General features: G+C 39.0%; 1 protein-coding gene across 2 annotated transcripts in view; it reads left to right on the top strand.

Moving 5' to 3' along the window:
* LOC118821828 (speckle type BTB/POZ protein) overlaps positions 1 to 21,458 on the top strand; it is a 108,696-nt gene that overhangs the window by 54,823 nt on the left and 32,415 nt on the right. For both annotated transcript variants that reach the window (XM_036590563.1, XM_036590564.1), the window contains exons 3-6: positions 3,788 to 4,100; positions 5,366 to 5,487; positions 5,953 to 6,104; positions 19,797 to 19,924. In XM_036590563.1, coding sequence (XP_036446456.1) covers positions 4,023 to 4,100; positions 5,366 to 5,487; positions 5,953 to 6,104; positions 19,797 to 19,924 — 480 coding nt within the window. In that variant the 5' untranslated portion in view covers positions 3,788 to 4,022. The remainder of the gene's footprint in view (positions 1 to 3,787; positions 4,101 to 5,365; positions 5,488 to 5,952; positions 6,105 to 19,796; positions 19,925 to 21,458) is intronic.

The raw sequence follows: 21,458 nt of genomic DNA, 5'->3' as shown, positions 1-21,458 counted from the left end.
TTCTATAGGAGCTGTTCGTTTTGATCAAAACATTCTTATTTTCTTTTGAAAAATGCTGTGTTTTGGCACATATTGTGCACCAGTTGGGCTGAGTTAGAAAATGCTATTGTTTTGTAATATTTTATTTATTCATTTTTGAGACTTGGCTGTTTTGTTCTATAGTGTAGAACACCTGTCACATACAAGGGTTGTACATGCTTATAGAAACAATGTAGTACTTACACTCGTCCTTTTTATTAGAAACACTTACTGTATACAGTGATATGCAAACATTTGGGTGCCCCGGTTCAAATGTCTTGTTTATTTTCATTTTCTAAGTGAAAATAATTTATTACATAAATAACATACTGAGAATAAAGTAAATAATGACATGTAGCTTATGCAAATATCATGGCTCATTTTGTATTTTATCAATTATTTTTTTCGAAAATGTTTAAAGTCGAGTGTCCTTTCTTAACTCTTGTTAAGTCCTGTATGATTCTAGTTATTAGTTTGTAGCTGCTGTGCTTAAACATTAGCATTTAGAATTCGTGTTTATAATGTTGCTTTGTGTTTGTGTTGCTGGTAAAAACTAAATGGATGAGTAAACTGTGCTGTGCTATGTGATCTTTGACGCATGGGACTTTTGTTGTTTGTTGATAGCTTCACACACGTGTATGTGGCCAGTTACTCACTGCACTGTGAATAAAAGTGCAGAAAGTTCTCTCTCTGCCTTTCTGTGCTCTGACCAGCTCCACAGCTTTTTTTCAAACTTACCTCACCTTTGTTATGTGTTCATATAAAAAAGTAATTCTGCCCAACCTTATTTATTTATTCTTTTTTACGGTAGTTTGCAGAACAAATTGTAAGTTAAACATTGACCTAAAGTATCTGTTGAACACGTGTTTTGTATCTTAAGCCCGGTTGGAGCTGGATTATTTTGCCTAGGGAGTTTGTCATTTGTAATTTGAGTGATTACAGAGGAGATCTGTGATATAGTCCAGTATGAATCTGCAATGTGTGTAGTTTTTACGAATCTACTAAGTAATAACTCTAGAATTCGCCGAACTTGGAGCTCCCTCAGCAATAGTAATCATTTTCGAACTGACATCACAGTAATGTAATAACAAAACCAGGTCACAGAAAATGGCGCCTCCATTTTTTTCTTTGTAGCTTGAAGACAAAACTACTCAGTTCCTTAATCCACAAGTTCATGACCAGACCACTGAAATTAATAATATTTGATGGAAAGTCTACTCTCTTGTACCATATTTGCCATTTAGCTGCATATTTTGTTGTTGTTTGGAAACATGGTGCCTGTCACAAAATGCTGCCGTAAATGTTCTGGCTGAAAATTACACAGATCCCTTATCCTGTACTAATTGGCCAGTCAAATCTCACACAGATTACATTACCGGGCCTCCTTTGGTAAAACTAACCCAGCTCGAATAGGGCTATATTGTGATATGTTTTGTAAAGTTGCTGACAATACCCAGCCCTAACAATTAGGAAACCTAGCAATTTCATACATTTTAAAAGTGAAAAAAGATTGTTCACTTCAACTGATGTATCTATTCTCACTGAAAACAGTTGCTGCTGTGGTGTAATTCTCCTGGGACGGTGAGGAGGAGAAGGCTGCGTCTTTGGGGACAGTGTTGTTTCTCATGCATTTAGAAACAGCAGTCTTAGTGTTGATGTATGTTTCATTAGATTTTATGTATTGTCAGATGTGCATGTGGACCTTCTTATCATGTGTTTCTGTGCAATCAGACGTCACATTAAAATGACAAGTTTGTTGGTGTAGGATTTTTGTGCTGAGGTAGGTTACTGAAGAAAAAAAAAAACATATCTAGCCAGAAACTGATGACAGGTAAACACCATTTATTATGTAAAATTTGCTACAACATCCTGAACATGGGCTGAATTTTGATGTGTCAGTGCTCAGCTGTAAGTCTGGGCTTTTTGGGAAATGAGTTTTGGTACCCAGGCCTGAACACTTGGTGAAAATGTCTGTGCTGTGTTGGACTAGAGTTCACCAGAATGTTATTGATAGATTGGACATCACTCTTGTTCTGTTGGCTCAATAATGTGCTTTCTGGCTAGGAATGCTTGGTTTTCTTGCTGCAGCCATAACTTCCAATTGGAATGAATTAGTTGCAGCCTTAATTGACTAATTCAGGCCAGAATTGCCTTTTCAGTATGATTAATTGATTAAGTAGTGAAGTGTCTGCCCGTTTCCTGATTGCAAATTCTAAACGTTGTTTTCAGATATTCAGCCGCACTCAGTTTAAACTAGTGTAATATCGGATAAATGGAAATGGATATTAGATTTAGCATTTACTGAAAAACAGCTACATAAAAAGATATCTTGCTTGAATTTTGTAGAAACTTTAAATATTTGTGTATAAGTTACAGATGCCACAACAGGTGTTAAACCCAGTCTGAAAAAAAAGAGTGCTAATCGCTGTTAGCGTGTTCAGTGGTACATAAAGATTCTCATTGAAAGTCTAGCAGAAAGTAGCCTTATTGTAGTGGAGCTAATCTCTTGAAAAAGCTAATAAAGTGAAGGCTTTTTCATTAAACGCTGCACATCAAGCAACTTACATGAAGTGAACTTATCATTTAAACTGCAAAAAAACTGCACCTTGAGGCTTCTTTCCTGTTATGTGTAGATATGAACATGGTTATATAAACAAAAAATACAACTGGATACATTACTAAAAAAAGCCTAAAAGTTTGTCTACAACTGATCACTTTGCTGGTGACATGGGGCAACCAATCAGAGCAGAGGTCATTTACATACCAGTCTAAAAAGCAAAGTGAGGATCAAGATAGGTTGGAAAACGGTCATGAATTATTACTGTTTTTGTTACATAAAACCACGTTATGAATAAATCTCAGTGAAGAACATAAAATACAAGAAAAATGTAGGATATGGGCCCTTTAAAACAAGCAGCGTGCTTCCACTGGATGTCGGTGATGAGAATTAGAAACTGCATTCAATCGTTGGAAATAATTATCAGTTTTATATAATGAAAATAATATTAATGAATTATCGAAAGTAATAAACACGCCGATTAAGTTAATTTTGTGCACTCATATATCTTATAAAATATGTGTTTTAAATGGAAATTCAGAATTGAACAAGATGTGATTAATTGGCATTATCCAGAATAATGTGATTAATCATAATTATTTTAAATTTAATGCTCATGTGTTTTTTTATTTGACTAAGTAATGTGCATTTCATTATGCAAACTTAATGTTGTATTTTTCAGAGTGTTCAACGTCAGACTCAACAAACGTCTGTTGACCATTATTTAAGAGTTAGAGTTGAAGGTTTTACTGAGTAATGCTCAGCTCATTTAGAGAAGAGAAGCTGCTTTCTGATCTTGGTTAAGAGAATCAATATGTTCAGATTATTGGATCACTAATCCTGACGCACAGTATCTGTGGAACTCCTGTATGTACTAATGGGTGTTCTAGAAGGAAGCCGTGAGCACCAGTATTCATTTTAAATATCCTGCATCCAGGGTTACAAGCTTCATGACAGGCGTGTCTGTGTGCTCGAGCTCTTCAGTGAAATTCAGTGGAGTGGTTGTGCACGATATATTAGTGGCTAATATATTTTTCACAGATTAATAGGAGCATTTAAATTGTTGTTTTTGGTTTGATACGGGAATTACAGCCGATAACTTTGCACAGTGTATATGTTCACTGTATATGCAGATGCTGACATCTCTCTCTCTCTCTCTCTCTCTCTCTCTCTCTCTCTCTCTCTCTCTCTCTCTCTCTCTCTCTCTCACAGGTTCTGCTGTTGTTGTGACGTTCTTCGTGTTCTCCCTCCGTGTTCTCTCCGAGTTTTCTGGATGACTTTGAACCTCAGCGCATGCGCAGATCCTAGCGGCGGCTGTGCTATCTCTGCGTAAAGTTTTTGCGAGAGTGTGAGAAGTGCTACTCTGAGAGAGAGTGTGTGTGTGTGGGGGGGCGTCGTCTGCTGGCAGTTGTAGTGCCCTCTTCTCTCCACACGCTCAAAGCTGGCGATGTCCAGGGTCCCGAGTCCGCCCCCTCCCGCTGAGATGACCAGCGGCCCAGTGGCCGAAAGCTGGTGTTACACACAGGTGAGTATTTGTTAGTATGTAAAAAAGTATGTTTTTAATTTGATCTCTTTGTGCATGCTGTCCTCTACATGTCTCTGTGTAATAGCGATGGCCATTTTACCAGTAATTGAATCGTGACAAGCTATTTGATTAGTATTTTCAGAGAGTCAGCACAGCTAACAAAAGACTGCAGTTTCAAATCAGATTTTTATTCCACAGAATAAAATGATTCTGTTAAATGCCATATAAAAAATAACCATAACTAGGTCTGGCACAATTATTGCATAATCGCCTGATATCAGTTATTTAATCTGCACTAATAAACACGCTTCTGCTTTCTTTCATTGTATTTTTCTCAACCCAGTGGACGAAAATGCACCCAATTCACATTCTGTTTGCTACAACATAAATATAGCAATGTGTACTGGACGTGTTTTCATCCATTGGGTTGAGGCAAATACAATGAAAGAAAGCAGAAGCAGGTTTATTAGAAGACATCATGGTATAATGACAACAACAGTTTAAATAGCCTACTTGACTGCCTTTAGAGTGCCGCAGGGCGTAAAGTTTGTTTATTTGATGTTTGTAAATAAAACTTTGAGGCAACTTTGAGTTGTGTTTGTTTATTTGAGTTGGGCTGTGGCTGTTGTCAGTTGGGAGCTACTAAGTATCATTAGCTAGAAAGTAAAAGAGCTAATCAGCTAATTTAACCACCTTAGGCTTGTATTTTTATAGTGGCTTACATCAAACAAAAAAGACAAATTATTAATAGCAGTTATTTATATGGCATTCAATCATCAGCTAAAAGGTCATGATTATTACAGGTCTAGTATGTTTTGAGCCCATTCCTGCTGTGTAATAAAGAGAGTGCTCTTGCCAGGGTGATTTCATCAGAGAAAGACGATGAAAGAGATTTTTCTGTGAACAAAGGATATGTGTATCTGCATACACATGGTGTTTATGTGCAGCAGTGAGCTCTTTAAGGGACTGAGGCACATTACATACCAGCCTCATGTGAGCAGGAGCCTATAGGCTTGTCCCCTCTCTGCCCTTCTCTCTCTGTCCTTTCTAAACTAGTGTTTGTTCATTACCTTTTTTTTTTTCCTTTTTCCTCAAACCCATTTGTTTCCACGGTGTATCAAGATGAAAGTCAGTTTTGATGTGGCCGATTTTTGAAGCCTTAGCCGCCATTTACCAATATATCAAAAGAAAAGGACAGGAAAGGGACACAGATGCATAAGTGTGTGTGTGTGTTTCTTTTCTTTTTTTTTTTGCATGTGTATCAGATCAAAGTGGTGAAGTTTTCCTACATGTGGACCATCAACAACTTCAGCTTCTGTCGGGAGGAAATGGGCGAGGTCATTAAAAGCTCCACCTTCTCCTCGGGAGCCAATGACAAGCTCAAATGGTGAGGACTTTTAGGAACTTAATGAGACTTGAGGCTGTTTGATTTCTGCTTTACCCGGTCAGACCTGGACGTTGGCTGTCACAATCACACAACTAACCTTGATTAAAAAAAAATCTTCTTGATGAATCTGCAGTAATTACTTGGCAGTTTGTATGATTTATGTTATGAACTTTTATGGTGTATATTTGTAATTCTCCTGTTCTCCTGTCTGGGTGATCTCAATTCATTAAAGAATTTTAGAATCATTGAAGGCCTATGTAGAGTTTATTTATGTTTGGTCCATAAGTCCATTTTTATCATTTCTCATGTTTAGAATCTCTGATGACACAACTAATTGTCTAAATTCTTGGTAGATTAATCCATTACTAACAGAATTGATAGTTACAGCCTTAAATTGGACTAGAAATTACTTGAACATCAGTAACAATGACTCATCTACTTACCTCTGTTGTCCTCTTTGTGCAGGTGTTTGCGAGTGAATCCAAAAGGGCTGGATGAGGAGAGTAAAGATTACTTGTCTCTCTATCTGCTCCTGGTCAGCTGTCCCAAGAGTGAAGTGCGTGCCAAGTTCAAGTTCTCCATCCTTAATGCCAAGGGGGAGGAGACCAAAGCCATGGGTGAGCGTACACACTGAACATGACACATTCAGCGCAGAGCTCAGATCAGAAGTTCATTAGCAGTACATTCGGCTCTGGACGGTCTAGTCTCTCTACCAGATTTCTTATTACCCTGACTTATTTATCTCCACATTGTAGAAGGGTAAATATTTTAGAGGTCCACCTGATAATCATCAGAATCTTTTTTCTGACAGGAGCAAGATGTACAAGGAATTTTTGTGCAGGTGTCAACCTGAATTCCAATACAAATATAGAAAAAAAGATAACTACAGTTTGGTACACTAAATTAATTAGGCTAAAATGGCTTGTAGAGGTGGGAAAAAACTGCTGGGTGGGTCATGAAAACAGAATGCAGACAAAATAGAGCCCTTTTAGACCTCAAATTAAGCTATATCCTCCTTCTGTGGTTTTATGTGGTTAAATTAATTTGCTGTAACACTATTGTGCATTTTGTGCCATTACACTAGTGCTCAACAAACACAGTCCATATGGATAAATAGCTGATCAATCAGATAGAACTTGAAAGTTAACTGCTTGGACATTTGGTCAGTATTTTAAGCACTGGTCCAAATATACAGACAGCTTTGTAGAAATATAGATCAGCCCTCTGTGTGTGTGTGTGTGTGTGTGTGTGGCTGAGAGATAAAAATTAAATTCATGATGTTAATGAAATAGCAAAGACCATTTGAATACTCTCCCCCTCATAATGTTTGATTTAAGTATAGGAAGTGTGGTATGAATTTAGAGTTTTAATTGGTGCTGGAGCTCCTTAGACGGAGGTCTTGAGGCCGTCTCGTTTGATGAGTTAGAGGGAGTATGTGTTTAATTGGGTTATATCGAGTCCAAACTGCAGCAGAACTGAGTTAGATCTAAGAGCTTTATGCTTTCAATGTTCTGTTCCTGACTTTTCTTAGGATAAGTATTTAGTGTTTTTGTGTGAGTAAAAGAGTGTCTGTGTGTATGTATGAGAAAATTAGAGCCTGGCCGATTTATTGGTTGTCTGGTAAAAATGTTTCCACTTGTTTACGCTTTGTGTCAGCTTGTGTTTTTGATGAGTGGATCACGCTTGGATTTCAGGTGACTGCATGAAAAGTGTAAACACCCCGAAACACATAGGTGGATTACGATTGAATTGCTCAAACCTCATTCGGTGGTCAGAGACCACATTTAACACAAGTGTAAACAGAATGCATTTTTGTTATCTGTATATAGTAGTCCTGACTAGCAGGTCAGTGAATAGAGCTTGGAAATCTAATAATAGGTTGAAATGAGTTCCACAGTTTAAAAAAAGCTTCAAATTCAAATTTGATTTTACATCCCTAAAAAAAGGTTTCTAAATAGTGAATTGGTGAAAAATAAGGTAAGAGGCAGTTAACAGCAGTCAACAAAACTACTAAGCATTCTGAGCTGCTAATACTTATATTACTTATTAGTTATTATTTTGTACTTTTTACATTGAGTTTCTGCTGTCTGAGTCCAAGAAATTGGCAGTTAACAGTAGACAGTGGTATTGGTCATTAAAGCACTATCAAACTGTTAGAGTCTATTATTATTGTTGGATATTGGAACATTTCGCTTCTTAACATCAGTATCAGTCATAAAACGTTTATATTTGTCGGGCTCTAGAGAGCATCAGTCTGTGTTTGTGTAATAGTAGAAGTATGTGAGTGTGATTTGCACAGTAATTCCTGTGCTGGTGGTCCCTGGAGTGCCTGCCGTGTGCGGAAAGACAGAGCAGCGAGGGAGGAACAGTTATTCCTCTGAACACCGCTGGGTAGACTCTTTTCCTTTCTCCCCATCTCTCTGACATCTCACCCCCCCACTCTATCTGCCTCTTATTCCTCCTGCACTCTTTGTTCTTCTCTGCTTATTTTCTGAGGCTTCTCTACTTCTTTCCCTCTACATTTATTGCCTTGCCATCATTACATCATTATTGTATATACCTCTGTATGCTTGTCAAGGGAATTTCATGTGTTCAGTTTAAAAGCTAAAATGGTAATAAGGCAATGGAAGGAAGCTAAGAGGTGCTAGGCTAAGCGCACATCCTTCAAAGTGACTAAAAGTGAGCCAAAACGAGGCAAAATGTTGCCCCACTGTATAAAACGCTCAAATAAATAAATGAAAGAAAATTTAGGTTTTTTTAACGTTTTATGGCTTTGCATGATGATGAAATGCTTAGAGCTGCCACTAAAGACTGTTTTTTATCAATTAATCTATCAACTGTTTTACTGATTAGTTGATTAATCCAAATGATTGATTTTCCTCCAAAAAATCTAAATGGCCACTTCATTCAAGTTCCTTTTATTTTGACAAAACAAACTATGTCATTGCATAATGCAGCATGAAACAAAATGTAAACAGAGGTTTACATATAAAAGTTTAATTTAAACTGTAGTTCTTAAAAGGCAACTTCAGGATGATAGGAATCAACAAAAAGAGGGCTTGTTATTTACAACAGTAGTGCAAATTTCTTTGTATTTAAGGCATTCCCTACACAAAGAAATGTGCTTAAAATAATGGCAGAAATAAAATAATTAGATAAGGTGCGCATCCCATCAAGCCCAATGTGCACGGACACACCTACTGGCTCTGACAGGCAATGTAGAATAGAAGCCCAGATTCCAGCCTAAACATTTTCTCAGACACTTATTCAGTGGACATTCTAAGGTAGCAGGCAAATGACTGGCTTTATTAATGAGTTTATTTACCAGCTACAACAGATTTTAAAAAGCTCTCCCTACTAATAGTAACATGAATAGGCAACACTTACGTGGTACCTTATCATCCAAAATAGCACCTGTGTGTTTTCTCTTCAGGTGCTCCTCCATCACTCTAGTCCTGCTGTGCTTTGCCATCAAAATGTTGCACAGTTTACAGACCACTTTTTTGTTCTGTGCTAATATGAAGTACATCTATACTTTTCACGCCTTGGGTCTTTGGAAACTTTTAGAAGCCTCTTTCGCAGCAGAATCAAACTCTGCTGCAGCTGCCAACTGGAGCATTGAATGAAGCCGACTGGTGACTGGAGCCAAAAACGACTGATAACATGCGAGCAGCAATTATGTGGTGGTATTGAGGAAAAACATTTGTAATTTTGAATTAAAGCTCTTTAGAACTCAAAAAGCCAAATTCATAAAAATAATTTAAAAACTGATGTGTCGGTTTAAAATATTGATGTTGATGCATTTTCAGTGTTGACATCATCGGTTACGTCAACTAATCACAGCAGCCCTAGAAATATTTTCAATAATAATATCTCATCAAAAGGAATGCTGCCACTTTTCCAATCTTACTGAGAGAGATGTCCAGAATAGGTTACAGTCTCTGTAAAGCAGAGAAACATGATCTCTTGCATTATAGTAATAATAAACAATTTCTTTAGCAGGAGGTTCAGGGGAAGTCTGTGAAGCCCAAGGTACACAAATTACAATATAGATGCCATTAAAGATGAAAACATGACATACACGTCTTTATCAGTACACCACGACCTACGGCAGAAAATGACATCATTGCATTATTTATTATTTTTTGCGTATTTACGTTTTATCGCTTGCAGGTTGTGCAGAAAGTGCACGGAAACATGACTACTGTCTAAATACCAGATGTTTATTTGATTATACGCATGAAGAAATTCTAATTTTACAGCTTAATTAACGTTTTTTTTTCTTCAAATGCAGACAGAGTACAATGTCAGTGTTGTGCTAGCTTATTTTTTTGATACATTTAGACAAATTATTATTACTATTATTTTTTAAATAAATAATTAAACAGTTTTGAAGTTGCCAAATTGCAATATGGAAAGAACACTGAAACTTTGAATATTTTAGCTCTAGTTTACAGGTTCTCTGTAATTGTTATAAATTGTTGTATGATCCATTTGTTGTTGTTAAGTGCTCTAGAAGTACTGACCGTACCCATGATTGTCATATTACCCATTCCTTGTTTAATCTTTAGACTGTAACGCTGAACTCATTGTTGATTTCAAGGTAGCATTATCCGATATGAATTTTGTTGCTCTTATCCAGAGTGATCATGTTCCAGAGGTAGACGAAGGCAGAGTTAGAACACTTACTGGTCTGGTCTGATATGCTTACCCATGTGGGAAATCAAGCCTTAGTCTGCTGTGCCCCAAGACTCAAAACTTTGGCAAGAATAATGTTTTAAAACCACAGAGATTTCAGCATTATTTAAGATCAAATCTAAACATATAACAATTCTGTATATGATATGCCAGGTTTGATTGGCAACGTAATGTGGTTCAGCTTACTTTAGTGACGCACAGGCTCAGTTCTAACAAAGCTCTAGTTTGTCTGTTCAGTAAACTTTCACTAATGACAGTGAGCCATGGAGCTATTGTATGTGCGCAAGTTATTAGAGTACAGGGGGGGAGAGTATGTGCCTGCCCAAAACTCTCTTCAAAGCGATGGGAAGCGGAGGTGTGAGTCTTAGTCACGGATTCATCTTTCTGAAGCATCCTGGGTAGAAGTGAGGGAGGGGGGAGGAGAGAAAAGGCTGAAAGAACGAGAGGGAGATGAGAGGCTGAACAAGCTCGTATTTCATTTTCCAAATTTTCTCATTTTCTGCACCTTAATGGGCGAGACTCACTTGCCGGTCGTGTTGGCCGCCCCCTCCTCCTCCTCCTCCTGTTCCTCTATCTATCCGTTCAGTCGCATCCTCCATTCCCTCACTCTCGCAGGCCCTTCCCCGGGGAGGTGCAGGGACCTGCTGAAGCCCCTCGCTGCAGAAAATGAAGCCCCTGACAGCGCTGTTGTGAGACGGGAGGAGTTTTTTAAAAAGGAGGACGGCGAGAGTGCGAGAGATGGAGGGGAAAAAAATGGCAGTAGAAATCGGTTCTGGATCATTTAGAATCCAATTTAATCCTGGCCTCCTCCTGAAGGGGTGGAGGTGGGAGGAAAAAGAGAGAGAGTCAGAGAGAAAGAGAGGGAGTGTGAGGGGTGAGAAACAGAGAGAGAGAGAGAAATAAAAACAAAGTAAAGTGCTTTAATTAAGAGGGCTGTGTGTCAGCAGAGGCACACTGCATTACGGCTGCTGTTTATGGAGCCTGTTTGAGGTGTGGTTGTGTGTGTGTGTGTTTAGGCTAAGCGTAGGTGATATTAGAAGAAAGGAGAATGAAAAGACGCTGCATTTTTGAGAAAGTGTCCATGACATAACAGTATAAATGGATAGATAGAAAAGGTGGGCGATATGACCATGTTTATGGTTATTGTGGTATTTTAGGCTACTGCACACTTTTCTAAGCATAAAGTGGATAAGTGGATTTCGTCCGTACTCAAAAAATGCTGACCAACTGCATGATTCATTAAAAAGTGTGCATTATTAGTGCTGTTATAACCTGTATAGAGCACTTCACTCAGCTGAGGCAGGCAGTCTGCAAACCTCTAGAATCACTTCCAGCTCAGTTGGTGGAAGGTTTTCGTATATAGCTCCTAAACTGTCAAACAACTTCATGCAATATTGGCAGTGCAATCCTGTGTGTGTGTGTGCGTGCGTGCGTGCGTGCGTGCGTGTTTGTGTCAGGACCCCCATGGACCCTCACAGAGCAGGTACTATTTGGGTGGTGGATCATTCTCAGCACTGCAGTAACACTGACGTGGTGGTGGTGTGTTAGTGTGTGTTGCGCTGGTCTGAGTGGATCAGACACAGCAGTGCTGCTGGAGTTTTTAAACGCATCAGTATCACTGGACTGAGAATAGCCCGCCAACCAAAAATATCCAGCCAACAGCGACCTGTGGGCAGCGTCCTGTGACCACTGATGAAGGACTAGAGAATGACCAACATAAACTGTGCAGCAGCAGATGAGCTATCATCTCTGACTTTATCTACAATGTGGGCTGACAAGGTAGGAGTGTCCAATAGAGTGGACAGTGAGTGGACACAGTGTCTGATCCACTCGTGCCAGCACAACACACACTAACACCACCACGTCAGTGGTACTGCAGTGCTGAGAATGATCCACCACCCAAATAGTACCTGCTCTGTGAGGGTCCATGGGGGTCCTGACCTCAGAATAGGGTAAAAGGGGGCTAACAAAGTATGCAGAGAAACAGATGGACTACAGTCTATAATTGTAGAACTACAAAGTGCACCTATATATTAAGTGGAGCTGATAAAATGGACAATGAGCGTAGAAACAAGGATAATGTTATGCCTGATCAGTCTGTGAGTGTGTGTGTGTGTGTGTGTGTGTGTACACCACAGAATTATGAAATATAATTCTAACCCAATTTTTTTTATCCTAATTCTGTGGAGCTTGATTCATGCCATTGCCAGAAGTTTGAATTTCACCCAAAATATGGTGATACTACGTTGTATCAATTATTTTCCCTACCACTTGTAATAGATCAGGTGAATAGTGGTAAAATGCAGAGCAGAAGAATAAAGTGAGTGGATTGTATCGTTACAGGCATGTGCCCATTCATGCATTTCTCCGCTGGCCATTTTGCAGCCCTGTTGCTCGTGTATATTAGCTAATAAAACACTTGGCTGGTGATGAATGTGTAGATGTGCTTTAGCTCAGCCGCCTGGGTTGATGAAGGAATTGGAGAGTTAACTGTAGGATGGATGGATGTGGCTAAAGGCCTGGGTATATTTAGAGTTCTATAGCTTCATAGCCTGTCTCTCTATCGATCCTGTCAGATGGTTATTCAAATGAATTTGTGTGCTGTCCGTTACGGCCTTGGTGCATGCTTTATTGCCTGTTTGACTTTATAAAGCCATAAAGCAAGTGGATCAGTGCTTTAGCATGAATATTTATATTCACACGGAGGGTTATTCACTCCTAGCTTTGCGAAATTCTCTCTTATCTATGCCACATTTTCTCTTATCAAGACTGCGAGTGTCTAAGGCCTAAAACCGTTTCATCATATAAGGTAGATAATTAATCTTATATTAAGTCTTCAGGGCTTTAAAAAGTTGATGAATAGCTTTCAGTTATTTGAATATTTGAATAGCTTTTCAGTTTATTGAATTTGTGTTTTTAGTCTTTGCATCAGCTCAAGTGAAGAGGTTTCTAGTTGACAGTGTAGATGGTGTTTACCTAACTGTGATCAATGCTATGATATGTCATTGTGTATAGTTCTATGCAAGCTTCCCTATTCTAATTTCCAAACCTTCCAAAGAGTTATTACTGTAATTTTGCATGTTTACATGATTGTTTATGTAACATAATTACATACTGCATAATAATATAATCCACATTTAATTTAGATTTGATTTCCATTTTGTGTCCATAAGGTTGTGTCTGCACTGCATGACAAAACCATGGCAAATTTTTTTTCTTTTTTTTTTAAAAAGCGAATTTCACAGATTTTTAAACTTTTCCATAATTAAATTGTTAGAATGTAAAAAAAGTTGGTCTGAGTGGTTTGATATGAATTCAACCAAGTCAGAATTGTTCACAGTGATGGGAACCAGACACCTGAAACGTTTTAATGACACAAAGCCTTTGACACAAAATCTTTATGAATATGCTGCCTGATGCCTGAAACATTCTTACAGTAGTTTTGAGATAAGGGGCATTCTAAGGCAAAGTATCACTCAAAGAAAGCACATTTTTTTTAGATTTATCGTTATTTTACAATAAACATTTTAGGTTCAGTGGTCACTTTGGCTAACAAGTAAAATGGATATATTGCTGCTGTAGACATTGCAATCCTGTCACCACCACCAGTTTGTAAGTTTCTCTACATTTAATTATTTCATATCAAGCCACTGTGAATGACTATTTTCATCTCAGTGATTTAAATAATACATTTCGAAAAAATGACAGAATTTTATATAACAAGACTGTATGCACAGCATTAACTTTGTCTTAACATTCAAATCATAATAAAATATCTCCTCTGCATTTGGTATCGATATTAAAGTTTGGAATTTTCACTCCAGTTAATATTTAAGAGCTACAAGTGAGAAATAATGAAACCAAACAGGCGTTTCCAGGCCTATACACCATGGAGGACTTGGGGTCTGTAAAGTGAATGCCCCCACTGCCCCTCCTTCACTCGTCCGTGCCTGTTTGCTCTGTGGAGCGGCTGTGGCAGGGCAGAGGTATGTTTGCGTGTCTGGAGCAGTGCCGCTGGCTTCGTCATGTTTGGGCTTGGGTTCAGCATGAGAGCTGGAAGCTGCTCTGTGTTCTGGCAGGTTCATTCACACTGGCAGAGTGCCACGCTGCCGTTAACCTCGCACAATGCCCACTGACTCCACGCAGCCAAAGCAAGGCTGCTGGCACAGAGTACATTACACTTATAGTTCCAGCAATTTGTGTAGCTGCATGATGTGGAGAAAAAATATGATGTGTGATAAAGTGGTTGGATATTGCAGTGAGAGTGAGATGCATTAAATTGTGATTAAAGTAACTTACACAGTCATTACAAGAGGTAGTATTCATGTAAACTTTAATTGAATTTAGATTTGATATAAAATATTTGACCTCTTTTAGCATTGAGTGCAGCAACACAGAATGCGTTGGTGGGTTCGAAGGCTTAATGATAGATTTCATTTTGGTGCTGTGTGGGGTGATATAATTTTTATTGCTGCCATTTACTATGTGTTTATCACGAACCCATATAGCAATGATGATGAAAGTACAATACATCGCACACCTTTGCACCTGTGCAAATAGATTTGATTGCATTCAGGCACAGGAGCATTTGTGAGGTCAGGTACTGATGTTAGATGATTCGTCCCAAAGATATTCACTGGTGCTCCATCACCCCAGAGGACACAGTTCCACTGTTCTGCAGGCCGGTGCTGTTATCAGAGCTCTCTGCAAAGTATTTATCTCAGAAATAATATTGCTATGACTAGAAGTGTCACGATTCACACAATGTATGAAACAGTAGCGTCTCGATTCAATAAGTGTTTTTAACAGCAAAAATAAGGAGTGCCTAAAATGTGCCTTACCTCAATAATGCTTACCTCACTAATGCTGAAATAATGTTCAGTTCAGCAGGGCATAACGTTGCTGTTGGTACAAAACCTCATATCTCCATTTTTGTTATTTTTCAGTTTTTGACATAATTTGACAGTACCTGTTGTCCTTTACATTGTGTGTAAATTTCATGATGAATGGAAATTAAAATTACTTGGGGGGAAAAAAGTCTGGTTCCACTGACTTACATTAAAAGTAGATTGTTTTTTCTTCTCCTGTAAAGTTACCATTTTTGAGATACGTAAGATATTTGAAACAAAACTTTGCTTTGTGTTCTCCTGATCTAACTCTCTCACTACAAAGTAATGTCAGTGCCGAGCTGACACACTAGCCCCAAGCTAACATGCTAGTCACAGTACATTGATACAGTGGACAGCAGTACTATTTGATACAATACGATATGCTGTATTGTCTGCAATGATAAAAATACATCGTGCATCCTTGTAGAAAATCGATTGTTATATAGCAATGCTGTTAGCAATGGGTTAAAGCATGTTTGAGGTTGTTGAAATAAATTTCGTGCGAAGGACTTCTGTGGTATGAATATCAATTTCTAATTGTTTCCTTGTACTTAATAAAAGAACAGACAAACTATTGCCTTGAAATACACTTAAAATTTAGCAGCTCCCATTGGCTTTCATTACAAGTGTACTGTGAGTCAACAGGTACAAGCAAACACATTCAAACTACTGTCCATGATAATAAACGATATGATACAGATATAGTTAGGTGAAAGATAGAGGCTGAAAAAGCTGGAGAATACATTTAATAAACCCTGAACTCCCCCTTTACGAAGGTCCGCAGCTATGAAGGTGTGACATTGGTCATCCAGGATTGTTGTCTTGGTTCCAGCTGCTGTTAAATGTTGTGGTGCTTTTTTCGAAGCTCAGTGGACAAGGCCAGCATTGTGTCGTATTGTATTGAGTGCCTGAGCAGTAGGGAGATTTACTCTTGTTTGATAGAGTAGGAGGTATTGATGAATGTTTACTGTATTAGATTGTATTGATGTCTCTTGAGAGGATGTCGATATCCACATGCGTTTGTGCTGACACTTCACTACAGCGGCCGCTCCTCAATTAAGCTTATAGTGTGTTTGTTGTGTTGTACAAGTACAAACTGTAATGATCTCTTGCTTACATTCTCTTGCGCTCGCTCTCTCTCTCTCTCTCTCTCTCTCTCTCTCTCTCTCTCTCTCTCTCTCTCCCCCTCTCTCCCTCTCTCCCTCCCTCTCTCTCGCTCGCAAATGCACACTCACACACGCATTCTCTCACACTTTCTAGGCCTACTGTCACCCATACAGATTTATTTCGTTTCCAGTCAAAGCAGCCATTAAGTAGATGTTTTTAATTTTTCAGCATCAGGAAACAACAGAAAACATGTTTAACAGAAAATTACACAGACGCCTTTACAACTAAATATAATCTCAGGTTTTATATATTTAAAATTTCACAAAAACCTGCAGGGATATTTTTCCACACCTCAAAAGTTTTAGATGTTGGTTGCATTTCCTGCTTCTTACAATTTCTAAGTCCCAAACACATTTAGTGATTCAGCAGCTTCTTTATATGATTTGCATTGTCTATTTCCTCTAATGGCTTCACATCCTTTCAGACCCTTAGTGTTGAGTTGTCTTCTAACTGTGGAAGAATTGTCAGAAATACCTGTGGATTTTTTCAGATCTAAAACAAAAATGGAGTCCCGTTTTCTCTGTAGTTTTTCATAATTTTTTAAACTTCAGTTTTGGAGACTCTTCCGCCCCCCTCCACTTTTGTTTCCTTCCTTTTGCAAGTATATTGTCTTATATCTAACCTCCTCAGAAATATCTCCTGAACAATGAACTGACTTGTATTTACTGCCTGTTTTGCCTGGAAGTTAAATTAATGAAGGACGGTCTCCTACTTTTGCACAGCTCTGTATATTTTTTAAAGTTTAGGCTAGTGCGACTGTGTGTGTGTATGACCTTCTCTTTCTCTCTAACCCAGTTCCAGCACATTGGGCATTGAGACCTCAAAGCCCATAGCTGCGACCTGAATATGGATGTTCTAACGCACACCCACCCCTCCTCCTCCTCCTCCTCCTCCTCCTTCTTATCACACTTTCCCTGATTGCCTCTCAGTCTAAGTCAGTTTTCCCTTGTCTGGTCAGCAGGTCACTGACCTCTCTCTCTGTCTCTCTCTCTCTCTCTCTCTCTCTCTCTCTCTCTCTCTCTCTCTCTCTCTCTCTCTCTCTGATCCTCTGAAGTGACTTTGATGCTCTGTCAGCAGTCACTGAGGTCTATCCTGATTGGCTGGTTGCCACTGTGACTTTACCCTGCCTTAACTTTGATTGGTCAGCTGCTAGGCTGATGCCCAAACCAAGCCCTGAGCTGACCCTGAATAATCTCTACAGGCCAATCAGTCTCTCTCGCTCTCTCTCTCACTCACTCTCTCTCTCCCTCTCTCCTCCCTCCCTCCCCACTTTTTTTTGCTCTTTCTTTCTTTCTTTCTTTCTTTCTTTCTTTCTTTCTTTCCCCTATGTTTTTCACCTTCTTTCCTCTCCATCTGTCTTATTCTTTCTTTCCCCATTGTGCAGTCTCTCTTTCTATTTCAGTTTTCTTTCTTTTGTTCTTTCTTTCTTGTTTGTTTGTCTCTCTCTCTCTCTCTCTCTCTCTCTCTCTCTCTCTCTCTCTCTCTCTCTCTCTCTCTCTCTCTCTCTCTCTCTCTCTAATGCTCCCCTGTGGAGCGGATCAGTGTCACTATCAGACTCTCACCGTGTAAGACATGGAGCATTTCACACTGTGTTAATACACACACACACACAGACAAAGCAGTCGAATAGCCAACTATGAAAGAGATAATAGAAGAACAGACATGGAAGGAAGAAAGAAAAAAGCATAGGAAGCATAACATTTGGAGAGTTATTCTCACTCTAGATAGAGCAGAGTATTGGATAAACCATCAATGCAACTGAAGCAGTGAAGAATCTCTTCATCTCCTCCTCCGGCTCACACTTTCTCCACACAGTGTAACTCAGGGGAGGAATGAGTCAGGGCATGTTGAAGGTTTGGTTGAGTTGATTTCGTTCTGCATTTGTCTGTATATCAGTCATCCTGTGTTCTGATAGACTCATTACAAATAAGTTAAAATTCATACCCCAGGCGGCAACCTTGAGAGAGTTCAGCTCTGCAGTAAAAAGGGGTTAATTCACTTCTGATTCCTCTTCTGTTCTGACTGACTTCTGTCTGATCCTGTCTCCTCCTTTTAATTGCAGACTAGCACATCACTTTTCTGAGCCTGAAAAGAAAAAGCCTGTGAAGTTAAAATGATAGTTTGGTAAAAATGTACCCATTTTCTCCCTTACCACAGAAGTACTTGATAAGCCAGTCTTTGGAAGGCTACACGTGGTTAGTTGTTGTTAAATCTATTTTATTTTTAGGTCCTTTTTTTAAAAAAAACTGATTACTCTTTAAATGATTTGAGTACTAATATTATTAATAGTGACAGCACTAATTACATTTACATTTATGCTTTTGGCAGATGCTCTCAGACCACCTTACAATTTAATGATATCACAGAAGTTGTTGAATGTAGCATTAGGCGTCTTGACCAAGCATTGTTTGCTTGCCCAGAATAGGAATCAAATCCTAGTCTGCCAAATAGAAGGCAGCAGTGTTTCCCTCTACACTATACCAACCATTAAAACTGCTAATATTGTGTGTTGTGAAAATATCTTAAAGTATTACAGTTATTCATTCCTGTCATTTCATCCATCAAGACAAGCCACCCATTCCAGCAGCCTCCTCTGCACAGCACTGATCATATAGGCTGGCTTTTAGCAGTGCTGCAGGTTTGTCCAGCATTCTGGCAGCCACACTTTTTCCCTACAGGGCTGCTGGGGCAAAGGCCATGTCCACTGAGACTGTTCGGCTCGCACTTTCTCTTCTGTGCACGTGCACTGGTCACTTCAGTGACTGCCGTGCTCTGTTAGTGACCACTGAGGTCTGACCCTGATTGGCTGGTTGCCACCACCAATTTGGCCTGCCCTTACTTTGATTGGCCAGTTACCAGGCCAGTCCCCAGCGAGAGCACAGATTCAGCTAAAAGCCCTGCGCTGTCCCATGATACACTCCGGAGGAGACTCTCTTATTCTCCTATTTATTCTTTCCACCTTTCTCTTCTTCATTCTCTCTCACTCTTGCTCACTGGCTTATCCCCCTCAGTGTCCAGTGAGTAAGGGGGAGAAATTAGTCATCGCTGGTCGACTTCACTTGATTTTTCTGTCTGCCAGGATAAATATATTCCTCCTGTTGTGAAATAGGAAGTTTCAGCAGTGGCATCGCTTCAGTTGGTTTTGCTTTAAATCAGAGAGAGTACGTAGAGTGGAAGAGGATGATGATTTTTGAAAATTGGCACTGAGACTAAGAGGTGTGTTTGCAAGAGAAACATGGGTGTAGGAGAGATGAAAGCACCTGCCTATGATGTGAAAGAATGAAACCCCGGATAAAGCGAGGATCAGATCTTGCAGAAATAAACAGTTTAACAGAGGGCTTATGATGGTGGGTACATGGACATGGAGATTGTCCAGAAAAAGCACATAAACTACTCTGATGAAAATATGAAATAATAAGAAAAATTTAATAAATAACTATTTTCATTATACTTTGGCTGAGGTTGTACAAGTTATTCATTTAAGGCTGGACATAACTGAAATGTAAATGAGTAAAAGCCTGTCATTGTTCATATACTGTTTGTTGTTGTTTGCAGAGAGTCAGCGAGCCTACCGATTTGTTCAGGGCAAAGACTGGGGCTTCAAGAAGTTCATAAGGCGGGACTTTCTGCTGGACGAAGCCAATGGGCTGCTTCCTGACGACAAACTGACCCTCTTCTGTGAGGTAAGGCCCCATCTGATTGGCTGATTCTTGATCACTGATTAATTACATGTCTCCATTCAGTGGGGGTTGAACCTGCTACAATAATCGATTGTGGATCAGCTGTTAGTGGTAGAACTCATTCCCTTTGGCTGGCCTCATCTCTTATTTAGAAAAATGGAGAACTATAGCTGAGCCTACAACAGAGTTCTACCCACAGATCAATATCAGTTGCTTGTATCCTGATGTTCTTTGGGGTTCTGTGGTTTATGCTCTGTCATAAACATCATACACAATGCTGGTTTTATTTCACTTTCACTCTCATTCCAAACTACACATTATTTGAACATCAGACTAAGTAAACAGATACTAATATGAGATCTGCCATCTGTGTATGCAAACAAATATGCCTATCCCCAGTTAAGACAAGATTGATTGAAATGAGGGTGAACTAATGTGTGCTTGTGATGCAGAAATGATTTATTTACAATAAGAAAGTAAATACATAATTGAGAATTTTGAAAAATGCATGCAGGGCCAGTTTCCTTGGAGTCTGGTCTGTCCAGTGTACGAGATGAAAAACAGTGTAAAACTCCCAAAGACTAGTCTTCTTTCCAGCTGTGATTGTATGTTTGAGGTGCGAGAAGCACATTGGCTCTTTAGATTTCTCTGTGGAGAGCATCATCGCCATGCAGCCTTCAGTCATATTGCAAAGAACATTACAGTAGCCAAGACTTAAGAAAAAAAATGATATCGATCTCATATTCTTGCAAGCCTAGGATCATAAGAGTCTCTGACAATCTCACATTAAAGTCATGTTATTTACAAGTTTGTGCTCATGTCTTAGGTAGACTAATGAATTGATGGGACATTCTAGCCAAAAATGTAGCATTTATTATTTATTTGTCATGTTATGTACTATTCTGTTTAGCAGAATTCATGATTTTGTAGCCTTTTCCATCAGTGTTCTGTCACTACAATACCCAGTGTAGATCACACAAACACATCATATAGCTGTTTGGAAAAGCTCTCCAACCATGATTTAAAAAAAAAAACTCGTAGTATAGTAGTATAATCACTATATATCAGTGCAATATTTGTCTTCCAAGCAGTACCGTTATCTGTCTGGTTTCCTTCTGCATTAACCAGCTAATGGCGAGAAATAAAACATTTCAATTAGCCCACCCTCAAGTACCAGCCCCAAAGCAGTTATATATATTTTTAAAGTTCGTCCCACCCACAAGATACGTCAGAAGGGGTTTTTCCTACTCTTTAAACCAGAAAATCACACTCTAGAGACTACTATGGCACATTGTAAGAGGCGAATAGGCATGCTTAGAGCAAATGTAGTGCTGGATACATTTTTCGGTCACACTTCATTTGGATGGTCCCTTGTAGACGCTCTACAGATACTTAAATCATTAACACACCTTTTGGTGATGTTCAGTTGATTATCAACAACATTATGGTTAAGGTTAGGAGTAGATGTGGGTTTTGCCTTAAGGTTAGGGTTAGATTTAGGTTTAGGGATAGATTAAATAAACTCTTTCACACTGAA

Source organism: Colossoma macropomum, unplaced genomic scaffold (assembly GCF_904425465.1).
Source record: "Colossoma macropomum unplaced genomic scaffold, Colossoma_macropomum, whole genome shotgun sequence".
Classification (NCBI taxonomy): Eukaryota; Metazoa; Chordata; class Actinopteri; order Characiformes; family Serrasalmidae; genus Colossoma; species Colossoma macropomum.
Note: the sequence above shows the minus strand (reverse complement) of the source record. Positions and strands in the feature narration are given on the sequence as shown.